We start from the raw sequence: 25374 nt of genomic DNA, 5'->3' as shown, positions 1-25374 counted from the left end.
GTTCTGCACACTGATTTGCTCTGAAAATTTCCAGTCCCAATGGTTCCTGATTTCAAATTTTTTTCACTGAGTTATACACTTTTTCCTGATCGTACAAGCTGCTTCTGATAACCATCTGCATTGTATGTTTGGTCAGTAAACCAATGGTCCACCCATTTGTAAGAGATGAATCTACAAATGTTGAGCAGTGAGTCTCTTCTCTTTGGTAGAAGAATAAATGCCAAAAGAGCTAGGAATTCCATCTTGCATTATTTAATTTAGGTATTTTCTGAAACTTTACTTTAGGAAATACTTCTGATTTTTCAAAAAAGGGGGATAAGCGGATATTTAATATTAGGCAACATGTTGCTTCCTCCAAGTTCTTCGTCCATTACTAGGTAAAGGACTCTGTCAAAAACATAATGTTTACAACCATTGAACTGTGGTTCTTTCAGTTTCTTTTCAGTTAAATGTCTTTGTAATTGACTGACAATCCCATTCTTTCTTCCAGTGTTTGTATTTCCAGTGTCCGCTACAATTATCTTCATGCTCTTTTATAAATTGTATTCATAGAGAATAGCTGTTATACCTTTAACAACAGTATCTGTTTTTCTATCTGGTAGATCTAGCGCTTATAACTTAACTTTTCTTTGTTTATTCTTCAATATTAACACTCAATATTCTTGGTGACTAATACATTTAAATGTAGTGTTTTCTTCATTTCTCCTGTAAGTTTAACAGTTTCTTTAATAGTTGATCCAAATATATCAGACTGTGAAGGTGTCTGAATGTCAATCTCATCTTGAGATAACTGTCAACAATTGGTTGCTGCTTTGCTGGTTGGTTACTTTGAAGATGTTACTAATTTGGTTGCAGTTTTGGTTTTGCTTTAGTTCTTGCTGGTACTTGCGGACTGTTCTTCTGAATCTTCAGACTCTCGATATTATGCCTCAGGTTTAGATTCCGAATTTGACGCTGTTGTTGGTGCTGTTACTGTTGTTGAAGTGGGCTTCAAGGAGATTTTTCTTCTTTTGGATAAATGGATAGTTTTTGAACTAGCAACCTTCCCAGTTTTATACGTGACCTGTTTTTTGCTTTCAATCTAAAGATAATACAATCTTGTGTCCTCACTGCAGTGCCATTCACTACCTTTTATTGTGATGTCAAAAACTTTATTCAATGAGTTGTATTTTCTATGTCTTACACATTTATCAAATGTCTTCAGCACTTGATCCAGTTTTGCCTGTTCAACTTGAATTTATTAATGTGGAAAATTTAATTTCTTTTTCTATAAACTTGTTACTTCTTTCTCAATTTGCTTTATGCATTCTTGTCTCTGTCCCTGGATTCTCCCCAGGAACAGATAGTAAACAACAATTTGGGTTTTGATTGGTATCCTCCTGTTATCTTCTAATGATTGTTTTTCTAGTAGAACAGTTCTTTTTTTCCTAGAATATTGTTTGCACCTGATTTTTTCACTATTTATAAAAACTATTTATGGTAAAACAAAAATGCTACCAAACAAAAACGCAAGTGCTTATATGTTCTTATTGATCTAGTATTGAAGAATAAGTTAGTGACTTAATATTTTGACAACTTAATTAAGAAATGGATAATGGTTTTGTATTTTTTTTTATTTTTTTTTTGTTTCTATTTTTTTAATTTTTAAAATATTTTTTTAAAATAAGTTCATATTTATTTCATGTTTTTTTTTTGTTTTTTTTTTTAATTTAGAGATTATTATAACTTTTTTTTTTTAATTTAATTTAAAATTTTGTACTGTGTACAAAAATGAGCTTGAAAAAATTGTATTATGTTTATTTTTATTATAACAATGTGTGGAATATTTCAAGCAATCAAATAAATCTTACTTGTGTTTTTACATAATTAAAAATATTCTGCAGTGTTTATTTTCCTATAGTAATTTTCTATTCACATTGCGTTTGTATAGTAATTTTGTATTCGTATTTCATTTGCGCTTGTTTTTATTCAAATTGCTATCTTAAAGCCTGCTGACTCTCCCCTCTCTTACTAACTCTTGAATGAGTATAATTTTATACTCTCATTATAAGCTAAACTTTAACTATTGCACCTTTAAGTTTTGAATATTCTGTCTACAGTTGTGTTTACCGTGAAGAAAAGAATTGTGCCAGCTTTATCACAAACCCTGTATATATATAAATATATATATATATATATATATATATATATATATATATATATATATATATATATATATATATATATATATATATATATAAAATAGTGAAAAATAGTTATGAAATATAGTTGTGTACTAATAACTTTTCATAAATAAAACATTTATAAACATTTGATGAAACAGTATGTTATATTTTTAGCAAGAGAACACGCTTTAACAGATGATGCTAAAAAAGGTTTGGAAAGCAAAGAAGACATAACAAAAGCAAGTCGATCATTGCGAACCACTGAAAAGGATAAGAATACTGGTATTGGAACAGAAAAAACAAATATATATGATGGTATCAAAGATGTCATGCTTTTCCATATAAAAGGTAAAAGAGAAAGCTTTTCATGCTTTTTTTATTTATAACATATAACTCTACCACATATTTATAAATTTCCTCATATAAAAATGAAAACAGAAATAAATTTTTACTTGTTTTTTAGGAAATCGGCACATTCAGACTCGTTTGGTTGAGCCAAAAACAAGTTCTATGAATTCTGGTGATGTATTTGTACTGATAACACCAAAATACATACATCAATGGAATGGAAAAAATTGCAGTATAATGGAAAAGTCAAGGGTAACTTTTCTCTATATTCAAACAATTATTACAAATGTATAATATGTGAGTTTAGACCATTTTATCGGTCAATAATTCCCAATTTATCGGTCGATAATTCCTATTTTATAGATTGAAAATTCTTATTTATTTTTATTTAATATATGCATTTCATATAAAATTAAGTCTTTCAGAAATTCTCACATTCAAGGTGGCAGTATGACTGAGATAGCCTGCTGCTAAGGGCTTCAGTACATACATAGGCTATCTTAAAGTCTGCTGCCGCATTGGAGTATCGCTATATCGACTGAAGATTTGGGATGGAGCAACAATCATTCCTTTTTATTGATATGCGCTAAATATTCTTTAATGTACTCTACAATTTTGTTTTGAAACTCATCCAAAGCATATGTCAAGGTTATTATCATCACTTAAAAAACAGAGCAACTTATGTTAAATTATTGGTTTAGAAATTTTATTGAAATAAATAACAACTCGGTGTACATTGTTATTTATTCTAATGGTAACTTATTAGTTTATCGTGTATTAAAAGCTGATAATTGCCTGCAAAATCTGCCAGTATAATACATTTATTGTACCCTAAAATAGTTTGAAGCTCTTTCGAGTAGTAAGTTTGGCATTTAGCAATTTATGAATGCAAAACAAGTTAAATAAAGTGAGAAGTAATTAGCTCTTTATATTTTAATAAGGAACTGTCTGAGTAATTAATTGTGATCTCTCAGTGCTTTACCATAGATTAAGTTGAATTTCTTATTCTTTATCAATCTCACTTAATTTCTTATCTTAAAATTTCTTTAAGCTAAAGAAATTTTGAAGCTAAACATTCCTTTGGATAGCATTTACATTCCTTTGGATAGCATTTACAAGCAATATTGAGTTTTGATAATGTATACAAACACATACATTGTGTACCACTTGGGTCCACACTGGTTCACTATTTTGGACGCAAACTACAAAATTTTGAAAAACCTTTTTTAAAATTAGGGTATTTACTTTTAAAATCAGTAAAAATTTCATATTGTAGAAGATGACCTTACAATTAAGATGATTTTTTACTTTTTTTTTTGACACAATCTTTTTTACAAGGCATATTTCTGGAATATTCATAAATTAGTAATTACATATTTTTAAACCATCAATTTTCAAATTTGTAAAATTTTCAAAATGTCTTATTTGTGAAAATGTTACTGTTCTAGTCATCTCAGAGTTTTTATCAATAATCATTAATGATCTACTCATAAATTAGATAACTATAAATTTTCATCATGTATAAAATTTTCATCATATATAAAAGTGGGGATTTAATCCAATTTTTTAAATGCTACAAAAATATAGAAAAAAATGAATGGCAGGTTCTTTGTAAAAAAAATATAAAGTAGCTTATTTAAGAAGACCAGATCATTGCACGATTACTGATACCTATTTCAAAAATGGTTTTTGTGAAAATTTCTTTACAAAATTGAGTGTTAAAGTTATGAAACAAATTGTCTGCTTCAGTTGTTGAATCATAGTCCATTAATAAGTTTAAAACAAAAATAGACAAATTTTGCAAGCTAACTATTGTTTTTAGTTAAGTTGTTTTGTAAAATCTTATAAAACCTGTTATTGAGTCTGTCATAGGGTTGACTTAGTGTTGACCCTTAACAGAAAAAATATATTATGTTATATATTATTATATGCAAAACATTTTTTTTTCCCCTTTAAATAAAAACTTTTTTCCTTTAAATAAAAACTTTTTCCTTATACTTTTCACTCAAATTTTATTTTATGAGGTTGCCTTGGTTATTCAGAAAGATTTCTAGAAAAAATTTTGCATTGTTATATTTTCACTTTCATGAAAATATAAACAAAATCTGATCCTAAATTTTTGAAATTTAGGATCAAATTTTATAAAACTACCAAGGAAATAAAAACAGCAAGTCAACAACAACAAAATGGACAATTTCAGTTATATTACTGTCAACTTACCACCATTTTTTTTATTTTTTTTTGATTCTTCATAATTCCTGTTTTATAAGTAACAAATTTATGTAGATTCGAACATGTTTTTTTTTTCTGTTTTAGAAAAAACAGCTCTCTAATTCTTTGCTATAACTCTAGCTAAACTATTCAGGATGAACATCAAGTTGTTTCTACAATTACTTACTATATATTAAGTTCAATAAAAAAAAATCTATGAAAAAAATGTGATGGTAGAATTTGTATAGGACAGGTGCAACTTTTTATAAAAGGGCAAAAGTTATTGCATTATTCAAAAATAATTTTAGCCTAGGCAAAGGCAGTGCTAGACATGTTGGACACCAATGTAACACTTAAGTTACCTTATAAGGCATATAGTTTTTTTTTATAATAATACTTATTTATTGTTCTTTTTTTGGCCAAAAATATAAATAACCAGCACAAATGTAGTACATTTAAAGAAAGCAATATATTAATTTAGTTTCAGTTTTTCTAACAATATAATAATTTAGTTTCAGTTTTTCTCACAATATAATAATTTAGTTCCAGTTTTTCTAACAATATAGTAATTTAGTTTCAGTTTTTCTAACAATATACAATTATAAAAGTTTCCAAAGTAAATATTTCTTTGTGAAGACTTTGATACAAACTTTTCTCATTTTCTTTATAGCCATATTTTGATTTGCCTAAACCTCCCTTTATCAGTTGCACATGACATGGCATGTGTAAACAAAAGTATCAAGAGCTTATGCGTCACTGGAAGAGACTCTTTTGATATTGTCTTCTTTTTTAACATTTTTTTGATAGTCAAAACAGCCGTAATATTTTCTATTTGAGGCACGAACTGCTGCTTTAATTTCATGTTGTATAACTTGATATGAATAGGCTTTTCAGTTTTTCGAATATAAGATTTACTTCCACAAACTTTGTACCAATTTCCAGATACTTTACATTTTCAATGGTTACATATTATTGTATGTTCACAATATACTATGTTATTTATATTCTTAACCATTTTTATTTCATTTTAACTGAAACATTTGTTTGTTGAACTGTTTGTGCTGTCCTTGACTTCTTTGAAATCATTCTTCAATATTATTTTTAAATTACCATCACCATATACACTGGGCGCTACAGCACATGATTTAAAGTTCACAAGTCTATGTGATGTCTTTCTTGATCTTTTTGAGTTACTATGGAAATATAATCTCCTGTGCTTCAGCTTTCTTGGGCTAAAAAAAAAACAATGGAATTTTAAGTAAAATAAAATAAAATCCAGTGTTAAGTAATAACACTGGATTTTATTTTATGAGTATAACTCTGGATTGCAAAATTTAAAAATAGAGTTGTTTTTTAGTATTAAATTTATTTACTTTTTCAAGAGGTTGTTGTTGTTATTGTTGTTGTGTTTTTTTTATTTCAAGAGGTTGTTGTTATGTTTTTTTTATTTCACGAGGTTGTTGTTGTGTTTTTTTTTATTTCAAGAGGTTGTTGTTGCTGTGTTTTTTTATTTCTGTAATTGCAAATAAATTTTCAGGCAGCAGAAATTTCATTAATAACTGATTTATGAAACTTTTTTAGAGTATAACATGTTAAAGGTGCTGTAAGCATTAAATAGAATTCTAAACAAAGAATGCTTAATATTTAATTATTAGGTTTAAAACTTAATAATGAGCATTAATATTAGTCATATAGTCTGTGGTCACACTGTAGGTAGAAAGAAAGCATAAATAAAATTTGAATAGATTATTATTTTACTAATCAAAAAAAAATTTCTATTAACCCTCTTACCTGACTCTCCCTGTTCACACATAATATTTGATTAACATAGAATCTTAATAATTTTAACAGAATTGATTATTTAGAGCGTTAAAAACTTACAAAAATTCAAAAGTCAAAACAAAAGATTTTGTAAAAACCAAAGAAAATTTACACAAAAAAGAAAAAAAACTATTTTATTAGGTTTTGCTGGCGAATGAAAAAGCAACAAAAAAAAGTCATTGCATTTTGAAATTTAAAAAAAAAGTTTAAGGCAACCAATGGTTCGGTTCCACATAAGTAGAAAAATTTGAAATATTTTAAGAATAGAAAATTGTTTGCAATTAAACTTTGAATGAATGAGTTTGGTACTTTCATCTATTTTAATTACATACATTGCTTTTAAATATAGTTTTAAAAAGTTTAAACACTTTTTTACATATATTGTCTTCTTTTATGTTTATTTTCATTTATATAAACATAAAAAAAAAAAGAATATTCTTAATAGTATTAAACTTTTATGAGAAAACTTTTTTGATGGTTTCCATGATCCTCTTGTAACTTTTTAAATATATGAAAAGATTTTTTATTTGACAACTGACGATAAAAACTATATATTGTATGGAAAATTTTGAATACTTAAGTATTTTAAAACTAAAAGTTTAATTAAATTTTTTGAACTTTATTTACATAGATATTCGTATTTTTGTTCATCTAATTTTATATTATAATTTTTATCATTAAATAAATTTTTATGTGTAAGTTTTAAATAAATTTATAGTGTTGTAAAATTTATAGTGTTGTAAAATGTCATTAGCGAGAAGTAAAAAAACTTTAAATTGATAACTCGATAGCTTTTAGATGAGCAATTTGCTCTCCAATTTTGGTCAAAAAGAATGTTAATTTAAAGAACTTTTGTTGCAATATGCTATTTTAGAATTAATTTTAACAAGCAACAATGGCATTCATGGGGCAGAAAGAGATTCATTGCTGCACAAGGGCAGCAAGTAATTTGCATTTGTAAATAAAATTTTAAAAAATTAATAAAATTAATGTAAATATAATTATTCCTTTTTATTTTTTACGCAAATATAATGTAAATGATACATTTCATTTTTGATTACCAAGAGTATTTTTAATTATTTTGAAGTATATTGTTTATTATTTATTATTATGCAAAGGATTTTCTAACTTTCGTAACTTACGATAAACAGCAATAAAAATGTAAATAAAGTGTTTTAGAATAATAAGAAAAGTATAAATAAAACATATTGAAAAATCTGAACTAGAGAACTGATGTTAATTAAAAAATGAAGTTTTTTTTCTAACTTTTGGATGAATGAGCTTGCTTGTTAATGAAAATGCTTTTTTTTTTCAAATAAAAATAAAAACTACCGTCAACTGGGGTAACTTTGGTCAGTTTCGGCAGTTTTTCTTAAACATCTTATTAATTTTTTTACAGTTTTCTCTTGTGGTACATTATAGGTCTTGGCTATAGTTTATTCTTTTAATTTTTTTTTAAACATCGAAAAGTGACCAATGTTACCCCGGGGTTTTGGGGTAACATTGGTCATTTATTATTTATCATGTTTGATCAATAATACCCCTGCTATGGGGTAACATTGGTCACTTTTTGGAGTTTTAGAAAATCATCAGTCCTTAAACACTTAAAGAAACATGAAATAAACATTTAATTGAACAAAAAATTTTGTAACTAGCTCCCTGTTATTGTGCAAAAGTCATTAAAAGTCATTTTTTAGTAGATTATCATCGTTATCTGAGGATGATGACACTTGTTCAACTCTTGCCCTTTTCTTGTTATTCTTGGTGTTATTGTTATTCTTTGATGTGGTAGGGGTTGTGTTATTCGCCAGATCTTGCGGTGTTATCGCTTTGCCAGGTGTGATTTTTTTTCCTCTTTGTGCTTTGTTTTCCCATCCTGTCTACAATATTTTACTAATAGACCTGCTATAGCTTCATTAAATACTTTCTTAGCAGTACTACCGGTACCTCCTCCAATGTCTTCGTTAACCTGTTGCAAACACTTCATGACTATTTCTCTATCTAAGGGAAATATTTCACTAGCCTTGAAGCCAGATCTCAAATTATCGCTTTTCAATTGACGTTGCAGTAGAGCAAGGAGACCAGGAAACTGATTTTTTGGTATTGATCCTTTGATGCGCGATTCCTTTCGCCAATTTTCCAATATTCTGCACCATTCTATCTTTAGCGGACGGAAAACAGCAGCGTCCTGCGGTTAAAGCAAATGGGTAGCGTTGGGCAGCAAGCATAGGAAACAAATATTGTTCTCAATGGACAACTGTATAACCTTGGTTGTAAAGTGTGAAGCTAGGTTGTCTCCAATTACCACTTTAATGCCTTGCTGATCCTTTACATGCATTAAGAAAACTTCTATGAACCATCTTTTGAAACATCTACTGTCAAACCAGCCAGACTTGGTTGCATCGTAAATGCAGCCTACCGGGCCACCAGTTGTCCATTCAACAATAAACCACCATTGGTGCGATAAAAGTTCCTTCTGGACTGCCACAATACATGATGCTTGTTGTGGTTTTGGAATATTTTATTTTTCGCTCAACACGCTTAAGACCTCTTTGACATACAACTGTTTTTGAACCAGGATCATCCATCACATTTGTTTCATCACAATTGTATATATGACTAGCAGGCCCATGTTCAACTACATGTTGCAATTCATCGAAGTAAAGGTTGACATTCAATGCATTGATCTCGGCACATGCTGGTTTCACATTGTCTGCCAACCTCTGGGTCAAATTGTTTCGTTTTATATAAGATTTGAACCAGTCATCACCGGTAATGTTGTTTTTGAACCATGAATCATGGACACCGGATCAATCCAAGTAATCTTTCTATAGAAGTTTGATATCTATTGAAGACAATGGAATTTTCCAGTGGGAGAGGGTGTTGATCGAAGTTACAAGATGTGTTTCAGTCTCATTACTCAGAGGCAACGGTGTCCCTACCTTCTTTGAATGTCGAATTTTACACTTGTTCTGTAGTGTACCCAATGGAATTCCAAACTGTTGACTAGCCTTTCGCACACTCATGCTTCCAGTTAAACATTCTTTCATAGCATTGGACAGCATTTCTTGGCTGTATTTAGTTGCATATGCTCTTGAACCAGGCTTTCGCTTATATTTCCTCAGTATTTTCACCGGCTAAGAATCCAAATGGTTTAATAAATGTTTCAGAAATGTCAAAAAACGCCAAAATAATGTCAATGTAGTCTACGAAGTAACTGTGCTATATTCACAAAAATTGTTGATATACCAAAATTGTTGATATAAATTGTTGATATAATAGTTGATATATATTGTTAGTATCTGTAACAAAATTTAAACAAAATGCTATCTTTGTTAAATTTTAGGAATTTAAAATAAAATCAACAATTAACCAAAGTTACCCCGGCGACCAAAGTTTCCCCGGTTGACAGTATTGTTATCAATCAACTTAATTCATTTCCATAAATGAATTAAGTTGATTGTAAATCTAAATGTAGTGCATACAACATTGCGTGTTGCATTTTCTACGTGTCTAGCATAACACATTAAATCTGAGCCTGATATGTTTATATGTTGTTTTTTTGTTTTTTTCAAGTTTTTTTTAACTGTGATTTTTTGAAACTTTGGAAATTTTAAACTAATTAGGAATTTCACATTATACGTGGTGCCATCAGGCTGGATAACACCCTGATAATAATTTTCAATGTGACCACTTAAAAAATCTTTTACTTTTCTTTAAATAAATCTTATAGGGTTGTGAAATCAGCTCTGTAGTGCATCAATGGAAAGAATTGGGGTGTATCTCTGCTAGTATTAACCTTATGGATGAAGATAGAGAAAAACCAGGAGTAATGACAACTACTTTCTGGAAAATTCTTGGTGATAAAAAGTATATTAAGAGTATGTGCACATATATTTACATTTAATTAAAGTTGTTTTTTGTTGTTGTAATTATTATTATTAAGTTACAAATGCAAAGTTTATATTTGATTGTGTTATATTATGTTGTGTTGTATCAAATTATAAATAATTTGCTAGCAAAACACTAGTCAGGTTTGAAGTAGCCTGCTACTGTTAATAAGTTGTTCATTTTGACATTCTAGACTTGTTATTTTATGTCAAGTAAGCCCCAATATTTTTATATTCTTTTTTTTTCAACCTTAAGGGTAGTTTGTATTGGCCCTATCAAAGTTTCAACAATATCTGGCATATTGGTCTTTTTCATAGGCTTTTGCAATATCTGTCAGCAAAAATTTTTTAAACTTTTGAATCTCTTTAATTACAAATGATAAGTGGCTCTTAAGTATTTGAGTTATTGATTTGAGTGATTGAAATATCATGGCTATTGGTAAATGAAATAAATGAAAAAACGCCATTTGTGTTAGATTAATATATTTTAAAAGTTTTTCCTTTTTTTTTTAATTTTTTTTTTTGCTTTAATTTTGTTATTAATAATAAATTTGGTTGTAAAATGCCAAAATAATGCTAACTGGCAACCTTGATTTAAACATTTTTGCAAATAAATTAATTTTTTTGTTTTCAGAAAAAGGTTTTTGTATATACTTATCAAAAAACATTTGCTCTACAAAAATTTTTTGTTTTAGATTTTTATTTAGTTATAAAGGTACAAACATTTAAAGTAAAATTTAAAAAAATGTTCTAAATGACCAACAAAAATCCAAACCACTGTCTTTTTAAGTTAAACGTGTCAATTAGCCATACAATTTAAGTTATACAGTTAATAGAAATTACTGAATCAATTTGCCATTTTTGTTTGTTGCATTTTTTTTTTAATGTCATGGAAATTTTATTGGATTTTATTTGCTTTTTTTGAATCTCCAATGTTATATGGGTTGGCTCTCCAATCATTAATTAATTTGTGTAGCTTGAAAGGTAGTTGGAATATTTTGGTAATGTGCAATTTAGATTTTTCAACATTGTTTGTCTAGCAGACATAATTCTTTTGAAATCGCACAATAATATAAATAGGCGTGAAGCATTTCATGAGGCATGAAACACTAGATGCACGAAACATTTACTGGAGTTAAAGAGTTTTGATTGAAGCTGAACAAAAGCATTTTTAGATAAATTACTACATAGTGAGTTAATGTAATATTTGTCTATTATATTTTTTTTGTCTGCTATTGTGTTAATCTTTATTGACTGAGATTTTTATTAAGTTATTAAATTATGAGTGACTCATAGTTGTATAAGGGCTAGATGTTATATAAGATGTTATATCACATTAATTAAATTAAATTGAGTGTTTTCAATTAAACGGGAAGTCTTTATATTTCAGTTTTTTCTTTTGTTTCCAGAACAAAAGCAAATTTTAAATAATATTTCAAAATGTTATCTTTAAAAGATAGTTCATATTATACTAAAAATTTAAAAGTTGTTCAACTTTTTTTGTTGTTTAGTTATACCTATTTTTCTCTATTCACAAAATTTGATTTTTTAAAAATTGAAGTTTTGTAATTGTTTGAAAAATAATTGTGTTCTCAAAAGGTACCACCTTTTGAGAAAAAAATGAATTGACTAAAGATTAATCACATTATATCATCTTTCCTGTAACTTAGTTGAATAAATTTATTACAGTGAAGGATGCAATTTTTTATGCACTTTTCAATTATAACACAAAGCGACAATATTTATTAGACAAATTGGCATCACAAAATAAATTTAAGAAGTTAAACACAGTACCACCAATGGTGTGAGATGTTTGTTTATATGAAAAGGATTTAATTCCAAGACTACTGTGAACTGTGTGATCAATTCCTTTATATTCTTTATTTTATAAAGTTTAAAAAATCAAGTTCATTTTTTTTTTATTGCTATTTTAACTGTTATAGCTATGCAACTATTTTTTTGTTTATTTTTTACATTAGAAATTAATGAAGTTTTACCTGACAAAGAGTTTGAGCAGTACATTCTTGAAACTAACAAGTTTTTTGAAATATGTTCTGATAAGATAGATGATGAAGATGCTAATTGTTGGTTAAAACCTATTGAAGAATATTCTGGGAAAATACCTTCTAAAAAATGGCTTGATTCTAAGAAAGTATTATATTTTGTAAAATATCATTTTTTTGCAAAAACTTCATCTCCCTTATTGAGTAATTTTTAAAGTAAAAATTAAACTGTTTTTATCCAATAATTAATAAAATTTCTATTTACTTATTTATTTATAAATTTTTAATTGTTTATTAAAAGCACATCAAAATAACAAGAAGTCATAATAAGAACAATTGATTATAGGTTTATGTTCTTGATTTTGGCACTGAGGTTTACTCTTGGGTTGGCAGATATGCAACTGGTGCCCCACGTAAAAAGGCTGCAGAAGTTGGTTTAGATTATTACAAAAAAGGTAATTCTCAATTTTTTTGGCACTTTATTGATTAAACTGTATTGTATTGTGCAATTTAACAAAATAAAGGGGAAAAAAATCAAAATTTGAAATAAAACCCTAAAGTTTATTATTATTGAAAACTTTTTTAGTGCTATAAATAAATTATTTTGAAATAATATGCGTTGTTTATTGTTATATATCATTTTAGATTATCAAACAGATTCCAAAGTTCATCCTTTTAATCTAAATTGTTATAATAATAACAATAATTTACCAATGCCCAGACCAGAATGGTCTGTGTATGGTAGAATGGCAGAGAAGACAGAAAATGTAGCATTTCGACGAAAGTTTTTTGACTGGCCTGATCCTGTTGATTTAAAAGTACAAACTATCGATGCAAAAGTTCATGCTCAGGTAATAAGTTATTTGTGCTATACTTAAATAAAATAATATTTAAAAATTTAAACATAGTTTTAAAAAGATTTTAATTTTATTGAATATGATTTGAGTTGTTTTGAAGTCTGAAAACAAGTTATAGTACTCAATCATTATTGCAGTAACACTGATATTGTAAACTGAAATTCTCATATCTATGAATGCCAATATACTCATTGAGTCTTCTACTTTATGTTTTTTCAGATTATCTTTGTTTAGTTGTCCTTCTTGGATTTCGTACACTAAAAAGTTTTTAGAAGTCATTTACTAAAAGTTATATATTAATTCCATTTCAAAATTAACAATAGTTTTTATCGTCAATTAATCTTTATTATTATAATCTTATATTTAAAATTAAAATATAATAAAATTGTGTTATTATGTTGTGCTAGTCATTTTCTTACTTCTAATTCTATTTTCTACTAGGAACAATCAAGCTTGATTTGAAAAAGTCTATAATATAGTTTTTTTTTTGTTTAACTTTTCCTCTTCCAAACAAATTCTTAACAACCCTGATGCAATAAACTTAAAAGTAAGGGATTTGACTAGCAAAGCTATTAATCAAAACTGCTTTTATAATGTTTTTGATGCTTTTTTGATGTGAAGTTTCTTTTTTAAAGCTTTTTTAATGTTAAGTTTGCCTGTGATAAACTAACTGTAAAAGCAATCAGATAGAAATAAATTGAAAGTTGCTTTAGATTGTTTAAAAATGGTAAATAATAGTGTAGTGACTGTGGATGATATTTTTGCTGCTGCTTGGAAAAATAATAAGTCTGAATATATTCATAGTAAAGATTCAAAAACAGAACCTGATATAGAATTCTGCAGTAATAATGACTTTGTTAATATATATATATATATATATATATATATATATATATATATATATATATATATATATATATATATATATATAAATATATATATATAAATATATATATATATATATATATATATATATATATATATATATATATATATATATATCCTAACTGGATGTCAGAAAGTTTTTTTGTATTTTGTTGACACACAAAAAAATTAAAATGCAAGACCGTAATTTTTTTTTTATTACTTGATAGACTGCCTGCCCCAACCAAACCCTCAGTCGATGTAGCAGCACTCCGTTGCGAGTCAGGCTATAAGATAGTCGATGTAGCAACACTCTGCGCATGATTTACAGTAAAAAAATAAATAATAAAAATAAAAACATTGTTTATATTATTAAAAACATTCTGGTCAATTAAATTTGCGCTTTTGCGGGGTTTTTTTTAAATGATTAATTTGTAATTAAATTAATGGTTGTAACTTTCTGACAACACAGAAATGTTGGACGAAAGTCAAAAGTAATTAAAAGTGAGATATTTGTTGTCAAAAGAATCATTTTTTACCTTAACGTACTCCCAAATGCAACAATTTATAGAAATATATATATATTTATATGTATATGTGTGTGTGTATATATATATATATATATATATATATATATATATATATATATATATATATATATATATATATATATATATATATATATATATATATATATATGTATATGTATATATATAGTATCTTCAGAAGGGGAAGACCCTACAATAATGCTAATAACAGTTACTTGTTAAATGTGTACATACAGGTGTACAGCAAACAAATATCTTCATTTACATTCCAAAATAAAAAACATCTTATAAAAAATAAAAAAAAACAGTTACATGTAAAAAAGTTAGAAAAACAAGACCACATGTTACAATTAAGTTAATAATAATACTCATCCATTTTAGGCAACTCTCCATCGATTAACAAATGATAGGTATCAAGAATTAAGTTTTGTGCAATATATCCCAAAAAATAATTTCTTGATCCTAAGTTTCAGAGATAGCTTTTATATTTTTTCTTTAGATAAACACATAACAAACTTTGACTTGTTTTGATGCCGCTGGAGCAGTATGGGCACTCAATAACATGATTTATTACTTTACTAAATTTAACTAAACAAAAAATTTAGATGTAGCTATTTCAAATTTTTCAATACAAAAAATTTACTATTTATTTTAAGGTAGTTCATCTACAAGAAAATATGAGAGATTAGCAAAATAACTCTAAACCATGATGGATTTGCAATTTTGTTTATATACTTAACATAAAAAGCGTCTATAGAAATAGGATTTACAATTTATTCAATAGAAATGACACAAATCAGCATTTGATAACGATTTTGGAACAAGTTGATAAATTTTTGAAAAAAGTTGTTTTACTAGTTAACACTAAAGTTAAATAAAAAAGGTAAATAAAAAAAAAAAAAAAAAAAGGCAAGTTAGAAGGTTTATTTTACCTAAAGTTGATAGGTTGTTACAAAAGGTATTTCTTATAAATTATAAACTTTAACATGTCTTTTAATAAACGATGCAAGAGGTGAATTAGCCTTTTTAAATATGTATTTTTTAGGTTTCATTAAATTTTTAAATACAAAAATAATTAATATTACTACACCTTCATAATATTTTTTTATTAACAGTTTCGATATGATATAAGGTTAAAAAAACAAATTCATATGAAAAAAGTTTATATGCCAAATACAAAGTTGTTGTTTTTATACGATGTAATTATTTTCTGGCCTTTTTTTCAGTTAACAAAAGAGTTTTCATCTGAGCCATCAACTTCTTTATTATTACCAATACCAGCTAAGCAACTGTTAGAACCAACTCCAGAGCCACTCATGGTGCATGATGGTCAGTTCTTTTTTAATTAATCATGTTCTTTTTCAAATAAAAAGTGTTGTTATAATTTTTTTTGTAAAATCTACTATTTTAAATTATTGATTCATCAACATAACCAAAGTTTTCATGGCCAGCATTATATATTAATAATCATGTATAATGATTTAACAAACTATATTTTGTATTTTGTTTAATCATTACATCTGATTTAACAAACTACAATCCAGGTGTGATTTAACAAACATGATTTAACAAATTATTTTGTAGTTTGTTAAATTATTTTGTAGTTTGTTAAATTATTTTGTAGTTTGTTAAATTATTTTGTAGTTTGTTAAATTATTTTGTAGTTTGTTAAATTATTTTGTAGTTTGTTAAATTATTTTGTAGTTTGTTAAATTATTTTGTAGTTTGTTAAATTATTTTGTAGTTTGTTAAATTATTTTGTGGTTTATACAGAGACATAGTAAAACTAAAGAAAATAATTAATATAATATAATGAAGTCAAACATTAACTAATAACTCGATTATTTTTGAGAAAGTGATAAGTGATAACAAGTACATCAAATTTTATAGTTACATATTTTTTTATGTTTGAAAATTAAAAAAGTTAAATTGAGAAAGATAAAAATTATTGCTTAAATTAATTAGCAATGTTTTGAAAAAAAATGTTAATTTAAAGATAAAGAGCTTCATAAGGCTTCTTCCCAAAGTCTAAGAGGTCATTCAATGAAATTTGAAAGAGAATTTGCAAAAACAACTCTGAGACACAATTTTTTTATGAACAGAGTGATACCTCATTGGAATGCTTTACCTGAAAAAGTGGTTTCTGCAATGACAGTAAATTCTTTTAAAGCTAGACTAGATAAACATTTGTTAACGGCTGTTAAAGTATAAATTTTAAACTTTATGCTCCGCGACAATAGTTGTTACAGCAGCTTGTATTACTATTACTATTTCATTACTATTATGATTTATTTAAAATTAAAAAAGTGATAAAGTTGTTATTTAAAACTATTAAGACTAAATCAATTTAAAGTTTTAAATAACTAAAAATGGAGTAAAAATAAACAAAATGAAGTATACGTTTTATAAGCTGATTGAAGTTTATACATCTTAAATGTTTGTTCAATTTGTGAAAAAATTCAATATTGCATTTTTTCAATATAATTTACAGTTGTTACACTATAATTCACAATTGGTAACTTTGGTAACAATTGCATAACTTTCAAATTTTTTAAATAATAATGTAATTCTATCTAAAGGTTTATTTATTGGGCGAGGCAAAGGAATGCGGGACAATGAAACTCTTTTTAACTATGGTGTAACATTAAATGAACTTACTGTATGGCTAATATCTGGGAATGCTCATTTAGAAGTGCCATTAGAAAACAAAGGAGTATTTTTTTCTGGTGAAGGTATGAATAATATTTTTCTGTGGTTAGGTATTTACTTTTTTTGTATTTTAATTTAAATTCTACGTTCTAGGACTATTTTCTGTTAAATATTATTCTGTTTAATACTAATCTCTAAATATTATTCTGTTAAATATTATTCTGTTTAATACTAATCTCTAAATATTATTCTGTTCAATATTATTCTGCTAAATACTAATCTCTAATAGTTCTAGTTATAGTAGTTTTATATTAATTAGTACATCTAATAAATATAACAATTTATTTTAGTTTCAACAACATGTTTCGATTATACAATAATCATTTTCAAGTATAAAACTGTTAAATACAAAAACTATTTAATATATAGTGAAAACAAACATTAATTTAATTTTATTTGTTAGTCAAACAAAAGAAAACATGAAAGATGTGAAAACTACATCATTGAATAATGGAAAATGGAGATAATTATTGTAATACATACATTCTAGAGTAATAGAAAATGTTGATTAGCGCTGTAGTGATAGCGTGTAATTAAAAACCTGTTTATTAAGATCAGGTTTTTCCCACATAATGTGTGATGCTTCTTTGATTTTTAAGTTTTGTGATGTTTGGGCGTAGTCTGATACTAAGAAAGAGTCTTTATTGGCTACATTAAAGCAACTCGTTTTTGAATAAATATGTTGATTTATATGAGAAGTTTTTTGTAATTTTAAATGTTCCACAATTCTTTTACTCAAATGTCAAGTGGTTTGACCCACATAACAAGCATTACAATAATTAGTTAAAATGCTTCTTTTTTTAAACAAAAATAATAGACTACAATAGAATGGAAATTTTTTTTTTTTTAAGTATTTTAAGTTTTAGTTTTGCTCTGTTTTTTAAAAAAAAGCCTATTTATTTCTGTTTGAAAGTGATTATAACTTTAAAAGTTCAATAAATTGTTCAACAAATTGTTTACACCTGTGCAACGGTAGCAGCAAGTTTTGCACAACAATTATTTAAAATCATTTTCTGGAAAAGAAGTAATAAAGATTAAAAAATAGATAAAATTCAACTTAAAAATAATGTAAACATACTTGTAAAAGTAAACTTAGAATGAGGGTTTCATTGACAAGGAGATTCATTTATTCAAGAAATAATGTTCAGTGAGAATGTATTTGATGTACATTTTAAGTATGTATTAGTATTAAATTCTTATATATGCTGTTTTGTTATTTTTACTATATTATATACTTGTGTATAGTGTTATAAAATTTAATTTTTTATTTCATGACAAAACTCTATTGACAAAATTATGTGTTCATAGAGCATCATGAAATTTCTTTAAAAAAGTAAATTAAGAAATAGAAAAAAGTAATAAAATATAGGAAAATAAATGAAATTTAAAAATGCATACAAAACTTGTTTTTCTTTGTTTTTTACTTCAAATTATTTTTTTAACATAAATTTCAATTCACAAAATTCAGGCTTCGCTGATAATTTTTCTTTACAACAAATAATAAATATGCATGGTCACCCATGTTTGAATTTTTAATTGACTATTTCTTAATAGAGCTTTATTTAAAATTTTTATATTTATTCATTTCATATTTATTTAACTATATTTAATTATAGCATATATCGTCAAGTGGTGCTTTCAGATCTTTCGTTCAGGTATACAAAGTTTGAAAGGTGGTAAATCTCGCCAGGATGATACTGGCAAAGATCATGTTTTTTTCTTTTTTTGGCAAGGCAGAGATTGTTCTGCAAGTGACAAAGGGACAGCTGCTTTAATGACAATTGATCTTGATACAGAAGAAGGACCTCAAGTAAATTTCTTTTTTATTAGTTTTTTTAAAATATTTTTTTATAGTTATAAAAAATATAATATTTTTTAGTTATAAAAAATAAAGTATTTTTTATAGTTATAAAAAATAGTTATTTTTATAGTTATAAAAAAAACTTTCTAAAAATGAATGTTAACAATAAAATATTATTAAAGATATAAATAATGATAAATATTTGTAAATGTTAAATATTAATAACTATTTTTTTAAATATAAAATAATGTAACAATATAGTTTATATGTAATAGTTTGTTTCATGTAATATCTAATAAATATTACCTTAATAATTATTTTTATAAAATAAGTCTTACTGAAAATTGACTTGACTTATAACATGAAGATAATGGAGTTTAATGTTTTTAAATATTTTTAAATGTTTTGCTTTTTTTATTTGTGTTTTCACATTTAACTTCATTTGACATAATTAATATAATCAGGAACACTATTGTTTTTAATATTACCACTTAAGTTCATTGTTATTATTTAGAATTTACTTTGATTATTATGAAATATATTTATTGTTTAGAATTTGTTATTATTTAAAATTTTTGTCGTTTAGAAGTTTTGATTTTAATTCTTTTATCTTAAAATGGCTAATTAACTTAAATTAACAACTAATTTTAAATGACAAAATTTAAAAACGCATGGTGTACTGTGAATTTTAAATGACAAAATTTAAAAACAAACACATAGTGTACTGTGAATTTTAAATGATAAAATTTAAAAATAAACACATGGTGTACTGTGTTTTTTTACAAAATTAAAAACACTGGATTATTCATTTTTAACTTTTTTTTTGTTGCAAATAAAATAAAAACAATTAAGTCTTATTTTGAGCTATGTTTAACAATTTTAAGTTTCGTTCAACAATTCAGTAGACTCTTTATGTTACGTTTTATATAAGTATATAAAAAGTTTTTATTAAAATAATCAATAAAAGAAAGTTCTTGCAGTTTTTTTTTTAAATATGGTTTAATTAATAAGTTGTTTCTTGTAACTAATAGTTGTCTAGTTTACCTGCTGGGCAATAAACTGATACTTTTTTGAAATTTTAAATTTCCATTGAGAAGACTAATCTTCCTATGTCAATGACTGTGACATACTTGTTTGCACTTTGGCAAGTATGCTGCATCATGATATATATGCTTAATTTAAACTTTTTTCCATTTTTAATTTTTCCATTTTTAATTTTAATTTTTATTTAAAGAAATTTTAAATTTAAATGAAAACAATTTTTACTATTTTGCCATTAAAATGTTTTATGACTTGCCTAAAATTTAATTTAGTTTGAACGTAATATGTAAATAGTAAGTACATAGATGTAATATTGAACCAATATTTATAATATTTTTGCTTGTTTCTCTTCTAAATAAGGTAGAGATAATTAAGGAACAAATAGATGGGTGTAAGTTCTTTCCTAAAATTATTTTTGTTATAAAATTATTTTTTAATTAGATAATGGTTGAACAAGGAAAAGAGCCTCCAGCTTTTTATCAATTGTTTAATGGTGAAATGATTATACATGCTGGCAAGTGAGTAACTAATTGTAATTATTTAGTTACGACTTTTTATGGAATTTTTATGCTTACTTGTTTTAGTGATTTTTAAATATTTTTCATTTAAATAATTATTGTTAAGGGCACTTGACTTTGATGTGTCTGCAGTAGGTCATGGTCATATGTATTGGATTAAAAATGAAGTAGAATGTGAAGCTTGTATAGTTGAGGTGCCATTAACGTAAGTTATCATTTTAGTATTAATATTAATTACTTTATTAAAATTCAACCTGTCTCAAAACAAATTTGATATTTTGATACCTTTCAAAAGTTATTCTTGCTTCAACATATTATCCTTGCTTTAAGTTTGTCATGAACTATTGTAATATAAAGTTGATAATTGAGAAAAAGCCAAAATGGTATTATATTTTGAGTTTTTTCACAATTGATTAATTGCTTACTTGCAATTGTTTATTGTGAAAATTTTAAATTTCAATTCATGCTTTCCAGTAAATGTTTTTTTTTTCTTAATAGATCCTAATAAGTGTTGGTTGCATGAGGCAAGACTTTTTATTTTTTAATAAAACAATTAAATAATTAGAAAATAAATAATTGTAACTAAAAAATCAAATGGCTTGAGTAAGAATTAAAGGTTGATAAAGAAGGAAAAAAACAGACACTGTTGTGATTTTTAGTTAATATTCTGAAGATATTAGTTTTGGTAATATGGCAAAAAATGGCTTTAACATCGCGTGTAAAAAAAACACTAAATCACTCCTTCATAAAAAAGTTTATAACATACTTTAGTAATCTTTAAAAACCAAACAACCTGAAATTGAAATTTTTTGAAATGATTTTTAAAAAGTTGAATTGTTTTTTGAGAAGCTTCCAAACATTAAAAAACTACCCACCTCATTATTCATGAACATATTTTTTATTTAAAATCTGAATAAAAAGAATACTTGCATTAATAATTTTATTATCATTAAAATTTATTTCAAGGTTATTAAAAGTAATAATCGTGATAAATTCTTCTCTAACTTTATTGCTAATGAAGCTTATCAAGTTATTCGGAATGTCTTCAAAAAATTTTTTGTGCTTTCACATAGACAATCTCTGAACATGGCTTTAGTATTAATAAACAACTACTTGTAGAAAATTGAAAAGAAAAATCTCATTATATTGTGTCTTATTGATGATCATTAGTTTTCCTTTAAAGAGTCCCTGTTATTATAAAAATCAATCAAGAAATCATGCAACATGTGGAGTAAGCATGTGTTATAAAGAATGTTTGGAATCACAAAAATACAAAAAAGAATGTAACAGTATGAGTTTGAGACAAAATATCTTGGAGAAAAAATAAGTTAAAATAAGAAGAAAAGCTGTAATTTAAATGCAGAATCTTTTGTAGAATAAGAAAAAGCAGTAAGCTAAGTACAGAATATTTTGTAGAATAAGAAAAAAGCATTTGGCTAAGTGCAGAATCTTTTGGAGAATAAGAAAAAAGCAGTAAATGAACTAAACAAAATGAGATTGAGGAATTGCAGAAAATGAAAAAAAAAAATGTTCATAAAAATATGTCTAGTTATTCTAACATTTTGGTATATTATGTTATTTTTGGTTATCTTTAATAAAATTAAATTCAAGATTGTTGTGAAATTTATAACTTTTTTTTGTAAGTTCAGGAAAATCTTAGAAATAATGAAGCAAACATCTTGTAAAGTCTTGGTTTTTTAATTTTTTCTTTTTTTTTTCTGGTGGAATCTCTGGCAATAAATAATAAAACTCAAGTAAAATATGCGTATTGGTCTATGTAAAATATGTGTCTATTTTACACTGACCATTTCTATACTTATTTCTTACTTCTAGTTTTTTTATTATGCAATAAAGGTAGACAACCATACATGTTGTCTACCTTTTAAGGTAATAAAAAAAAATTAACAAAATAATTAACTTTAAAAATTTTTAAATACTTCGATAGTCGTGCAAACCGCTATTTATCAGCGGTTTGAATATCAGTAAAACAAGTATTCTAAATAATATATAAAATATCCACTTGAAATTTGGGTATTACAATTGGTATAAAAAGTTTTAAAAACATTTGGAACTAAACTTAAAAGTATGTAGAGTAATGAACTTACATGTGTAACACAGGTCATGGTCTATTTCACACCAACCATTTATATAGTTATTTTTTATATAGTCATTTTTTTTCAAGAATTTTTAGTAAGTGGCAGAAAATAAAATTCTGTCAAATCTTTGTTTTAATTAATGATTAATGTTTAATACTTTTTAACTTCTTGTTGTAAAATTGTAAACTTCTAAAAAAGAAAAATGGGTACATACTTTTTTTTATTTTATTAATTTTCTATTAGGTTTTTAATAATTTTTTTTCAGACTATCAGCAACTTATTAAGACTCTTGCCTTGCTAATTAATTTTGAAGAATATAAAAGTTCGAATGTAAAATCTTTTTTCCTATAAGAAAAAGAGTTGTCTCTTTAATGTGTGTTAAACACGCAGACTTTACTTATTTCCTTGGCACATAAATAGCTCAAGTATTTCTATTGTGGCATATGCCCAAAATATTTCTACCACTGTTTTAATGTTTATTGAAATTTTAAACTTTTTTAAAAACTCTTTAACTTTTGTTTGTTATAGTATATAACATCTTTGTATATTTTATGTATATAACATCAATAGAGCTTTAAAAATATTTTATTTTGTATTTTAGAAAGTTGAAAATGATTTAAAAATAAAAAATTAATGTACTTAAAATCTTAAAATTTGACAAAAATTGAATCCTTGCGTTTTACTTAAAAAAACGAACTAACCACTTAAGCACACTAATCTGACAATTTTTTAACATTATTAAACATTTTAAATTTAATAAACAAAAGATGGAATAACTTTATGAAACAGCAATAAATGCTATTAATGAAAGTTTTGGAGATTTTGCTGCAATTTCTAAATAAAAGTAAAAATATCTATAGAGTTTCAAAAATTTTCTATTTTAGCAAATCGAAAAAAAAAATTTTAATGTGAAAATAAAAGGAAACCACAGCATTTTACTTAAAAACGCTGCGAGCTAACCACTTCGGTCACTAAGGCGTATTGTTCAATGAATTTTTTAACACTTTTTAATAAACAAAAGATTATATAAAACCAATAAATTCAATAACTCAAAATTAAGATGTTACCGCAATGCAATTTTGAAGTAAAAAAAAAACTGTACAACTTGGTATATGTTTTAAGATTACATAAATTGAAGTTTACATAAGTTAGATTTGCATACACTTTGGTTTACATTTACTTATACAAAAAGTGCTGCAATTCTTTCTTGGATGTAATGGCTGCTGTGAGATCTGTGCAAATATGCACAAATGAGTAGCAGGAGCAACAGCAAGAGCAGCATTAAATTCGGTATTAAAATATTTTAGGATGGTAAAAAGTACAACTTTAAATTATTAAAGTAAAAGCACGACAAACATAAAAAACTTTTTTTGTTGTAAGTTGAGAAAAAAATAGGAGGATTTAACAACAATTTAAAGTTAATTACTTTTTACTCATTTTTTATTTTACGTTGTTGTTTTTTTAATATTAAGTTCTTGTTCCTGAAAAAAACTTAGTATTTTTATTTATTGCTATTGTTGTTCTTGTTATTATTACTATTGTTATTATTATTACAAATTTATTAGGTCTGCTTCATTGAGATCTCGTGGTTCATTTTTGGTGACAAGTAGGCATAAATTATATTTATGGCATGGTTGCAAGGTTGTCGGAAATAGTCGTGAAATAGCTCAAACTGCTACACAATCATTTATTAAAAGGTTTTAATTTTTGTTGCTAAAAGTTTGTGCCTTATTAAATATGTTAGTAATGTTAGTTTATATTAATTTATTTTATATTTAATAGGTTAAATCATTTAAAGTTGCATCTTATTGAGTATGATGAAGGAGAAGAGACTGATGAATTTTGGGATGCTTTAGGAGATGAAGAAGAATACATGTCATATTTAGGCAGTATGTAGAAAAGTGATTTTGTTTTCAATTTTTAAATATTTTAAATTTTATTAGTAAAGTAGTGGTAGAGCACTTGCTACATAAACAAGAAGTTCCAAATTTGATCTCCATCATGTCCCTGGTAGTGCTATTATCAACTTGTTTTTTCAGGCAACAGTCTTGTTAATCAAGGCTTGTCTTTCGGGTTAAGGGTTGTAACAGTGATGCAAAAAAAAAAATTGAGTAGCTGTCTTGACTGTAGTGGTCTTTACGGCATTGGAAAGGTGAACTGTAGTGGTTTCTGCGGCACTGGAATTGTGGATACGGCTAAAAAAAACTTTTATATAAAAATTACTTTTAGTTTCAAAAGAATTCAACTTTACAATGCGTTGCTTTGCATTTGACAGTTTGAATGGATGTTTCCAGTATAAAGAATTATCAAGCTCTTCATATCATCCAAAACATACATGCCCTTTTCCAATACTACAATCTCATTTGTATGAGCTTTCCCAACCAGGTATGTTTTACATTATACTTTGAAGTTTAGGGTTGGCAATTAAACTTGAATCTTGTATTGACAAAAAATGAAAATTTTAAGTCTAAATTGAAAAAAAATGATGGATAAAAAAAGTTT

At 25.8% G+C, this 25374-nt stretch overlaps 1 protein-coding gene across 2 annotated transcripts in view; it reads left to right on the top strand.

Annotated features, from left to right (window-relative positions):
- The window catches only part of LOC100215621 (supervillin), a 58827-nt gene that overhangs the window by 22970 nt on the left and 10483 nt on the right, over window positions 1–25374 (top strand). For both annotated transcript variants that reach the window (XM_065817553.1, XM_065817552.1), the window contains exons 6-19: window positions 2340–2513; window positions 2629–2765; window positions 10279–10426; window positions 12415–12587; window positions 12785–12893; window positions 13084–13289; window positions 15934–16036; window positions 17287–17439; window positions 19033–19226; window positions 20700–20776; window positions 20883–20981; window positions 24438–24569; window positions 24655–24761; window positions 25102–25257. In XM_065817553.1, coding sequence (XP_065673625.1) covers window positions 2340–2513; window positions 2629–2765; window positions 10279–10426; window positions 12415–12587; window positions 12785–12893; window positions 13084–13289; window positions 15934–16036; window positions 17287–17439; window positions 19033–19226; window positions 20700–20776; window positions 20883–20981; window positions 24438–24569; window positions 24655–24761; window positions 25102–25257 — 1968 coding nt within the window. The remainder of the gene's footprint in view (window positions 1–2339; window positions 2514–2628; window positions 2766–10278; window positions 10427–12414; window positions 12588–12784; window positions 12894–13083; window positions 13290–15933; window positions 16037–17286; window positions 17440–19032; window positions 19227–20699; window positions 20777–20882; window positions 20982–24437; window positions 24570–24654; window positions 24762–25101; window positions 25258–25374) is intronic.

The sequence above is a fragment of the Hydra vulgaris genome, chromosome 14, assembly GCF_038396675.1.
Source record: "Hydra vulgaris chromosome 14, alternate assembly HydraT2T_AEP".
In the NCBI taxonomy this organism is placed as follows: domain Eukaryota; kingdom Metazoa; phylum Cnidaria; class Hydrozoa; order Anthoathecata; family Hydridae; genus Hydra; species Hydra vulgaris.
The sequence above is the reverse complement of the archived record's forward strand: the minus strand, read 5'-3'. Positions and strand labels throughout refer to the sequence as shown.